The sequence below is a fragment of the Cucumis melo genome, chromosome 6 (genome assembly GCF_025177605.1).
Source record: "Cucumis melo cultivar AY chromosome 6, USDA_Cmelo_AY_1.0, whole genome shotgun sequence".
Lineage (NCBI taxonomy): Eukaryota > Viridiplantae > Streptophyta > Magnoliopsida > Cucurbitales > Cucurbitaceae > Cucumis > Cucumis melo.
In genome coordinates this window covers 35,955,098-35,958,035 of record NC_066862.1, presented here as the reverse complement: position 1 = coordinate 35,958,035, position 2,938 = coordinate 35,955,098, and the positions used below count along the sequence as shown (strand labels likewise).

General features: G+C 32.2%; 1 protein-coding gene across 1 annotated transcript; it reads right to left on the bottom strand.

Annotated features, from left to right (window-relative positions):
* Positions 1-242: 242 nt before the first annotated feature.
* LOC103493375 (calcium-binding protein KRP1) lies at positions 243-1,118 on the bottom strand. Its single transcript, XM_008454090.3, has one exon. The coding sequence runs from the start codon at positions 727-729 to the stop codon at positions 373-375; it is 357 nt and encodes a 118-aa protein (XP_008452312.1). The 5' UTR covers positions 730-1,118; the 3' UTR covers positions 243-372.
* Positions 1,119-2,938: the final 1,820 nt, after the last annotated feature.

Below are 2,938 nucleotides of genomic sequence, written 5' to 3'. Positions count from 1 at the left end.
TAAGTAAAAAAATTTAGAAAATTTATTCAGATTAATAGATAAGTTATTTTTACTTCCATACTAAGTTATAGATATTGTTAATTGTTAATTGTTACTAGTATTTCTATTTGCACAAAATAAATTGAAAATATGAAAGTTACTTATTTTATATGAATGCCCAAATTTAGGGACATATATATCTTCATCATTGAGGAAGTGCTAAAGATAGAACACAAGTTACTATGGATGAATTTGGAAGTTGGTTTTGTAAAAAGTATTAATTTACTTTAATTTTATTTCCAAGTAAATTCAGTAAGTTAAGAAAATCAGTAATTAATTAAAAAGAAAAAAAAAGATAAAAAGAAAGAAAGAAAGAGAAGAAGAAAAAAGAAATCAACAAAAATCCTTGAATTCTTGATGTAGAGCTTCCTCAAGCAAGAACCAGGATTCATCCATCAATTCAGGGCTCAATCTAAACATAAGAACACAAAACTCCATCTGATTAAGAGCACCATCACCATCAAAATCCCCTTCCCTCAACATTGATCTCAGATCCTCATCGCTTAGATCCGCCAGCCCTAGCGCCGCCGCGTTCCTCTTCAGGCTCTCAAAATCAATCACTCCCTTCTCTCTATCCATCAGAAGATTGAATCCATTGCACAGCTCCCCGATGAGCCCCTCGCCGCCCAGCCTCTCTGCCATCGTCGGTAGCCAGTCCTCGAATCCTGATTTCTCAGCGGAAAATGCCATTGAAGTCAGATTGTGAGATAGAATTAGGAATTAGGGATTGAGTTTGAAGTGAAGAAAAGTGGGAGTGGAATGGGGGATATATATGAGGGAGAAGTGAAGAAGAAGAAAGAAGAAGAAGAAGAAGATTAGAAGAAGAAGGAGAATGTGAATGTGGTTTCGGAGAAGGAGCGCCATGGAAAGCCAACTAAGGTACAGATAATAATGGAGATTAATTACGCCAGATTCGGATTTGCAGGTTGTGTGATTTTCGGAGAAGCCTCCTTCAAGTGGTATATTCGTCATTTTACTCTATATTATTTGATTGGCGCCTGGGGGTTTGCCGTTCTCTTTGGGATAACCAAATTGATATGGAGGGTAGAATCGTCCTTTTCGTTAGAGGTTGCCAGTTCTAAATGGCAATGTATATTATCATATTGATATTAAATACACACTCCATTCTAAGTTGGCCACATGTTCACCAAATTAATTGATAAACTAATAAATAATTAAAAATTTAAAACTATCCAATCCTTTTTTTATTTTATTTTTATAACTATTTTCTCTTCTTTTTCTTGTTTTCTAAAATTATGCCTAACAACAATATTTTTTATCTCTATTTTTTTTTCTTTCCATCTCAAAATTTGAAAACTTAAAAAATAACTTTTGTTTTTTAAATTCAAACCATTGGTAAATTGTGTTGCACTAAATACATCTTGGACAAAATTATTATGTATAAATAATGTGGTTAATGTAAAATAATATTTCGTCATCTTAGATACAACGAATGGTGGACAACCATGGACGAAGGCGATGAGAGTTGATGGTTGATTGCGACAAGGGTGGAGCGTTTTTCGGATGAAGAAGAAAATGAGAGGGGTTTTAGATTTGGGAACCACGAACTCGTGGATCTGCATGTGGCAAACCATGTAATCGCACGATTTGATTAGCTTACATGACGGCCATCTAATACCAAAGTTGTGGATCTTGTCCAAGGCTTCATTGAACTTGTGGACTTGGTACACGATTGCAAGGAAAGCATAGATTAGACCCATGATTTTGCAACCTATGTTTTATAGATTAAGTCCATGATTTTGCAACCTATGTTTTACGATTCTTTCGCTTGAACCCTATTTCTATCATTATTTATTAAAATAATATTATGTTTTTTTAAAAAAAATTAAAAATAGAATATTTTCAAACCATTCAAAAATTTACTAATGTAAAAAAATAAAATCTAAAATCTAAAAACCTAACCATCAAGATTTTATTAACAATTGAAAAACATAGTATTTTTCGAAACATTATAGTCCATACTTTTAGCAAAATAATAGCCCCAAAGTCTTCCCAAATCCATTGTACTAAAAAAATAATTAACTTGATGAACAAATACATTACACTAAAAAAACAATTAACCCAATGAAATCAGACAAATAATTTCAACATGATGACAATACCACGTCTACTTTGTATTTGCCTCTTTCCAAATATAAACATATAACTATTAGTCTTTGAATCTAAACCTCACAAATACAATATATTGAAAAATAGCTAAACATACTTATCAAAAAAAAAAATGTAAGTTATGAATAAAGTCAATATACAACTCAAACATTTAGTATACGAATGCGACCATTTTAGTATACTGAAGTAATTCGTTTTGCACACACACTTATAATTTTCTTCATTTTAGAAAGAAGAATAGAGAAAAAAAGTTACTACAGAGAAAGAATGTTTGTTCAAATGCTGAAAAGAACGTCCCCTCTTTTGGAATCAATGTTAAAGATATCAAAAGGAGAGAGGTAGGGTGAAGGAGTTTATCGTTATTTTCTCTTGTGGTATTTACAGATTAAGCTTCTTTGTATAGAAGAAACTTGACAGTTACTAACTAACAACTGGAATTGACAAACAGAATACTAAAATTAAGAACAAACAGACTGCAACTGATCTTTATAACAAACTGATGTAACTGATTTACAGTTTTATTATTGATACTCCCCCTCAAGTTGGATGATGAATGTCAATGATTCCCAACTTAGATATTAGTCTAGATAAGGTAGACATAGGCAAAGCTTTAGTAAACATGTTGGCTAGTTGTAAGCTAGATTTGATAGGGAGAACTTTGAGAAATTCATCAGCTATCTTGTCCCCAACAAAGTGACAATCAATCTTTATATGTTTCATTCTTTCATGAAACATTGGATTAGAAGCGATGGCGATGGCTGCTTGATTA

Excerpts from the sequence above, each read along its gene's own strand:
- LOC103493375 (XM_008454090.3), bottom strand. The coding sequence starts at position 729 with ATGGCATTTTCCGCTGAGAAATCAGGATTCGAGGACTGGCTACCGACG.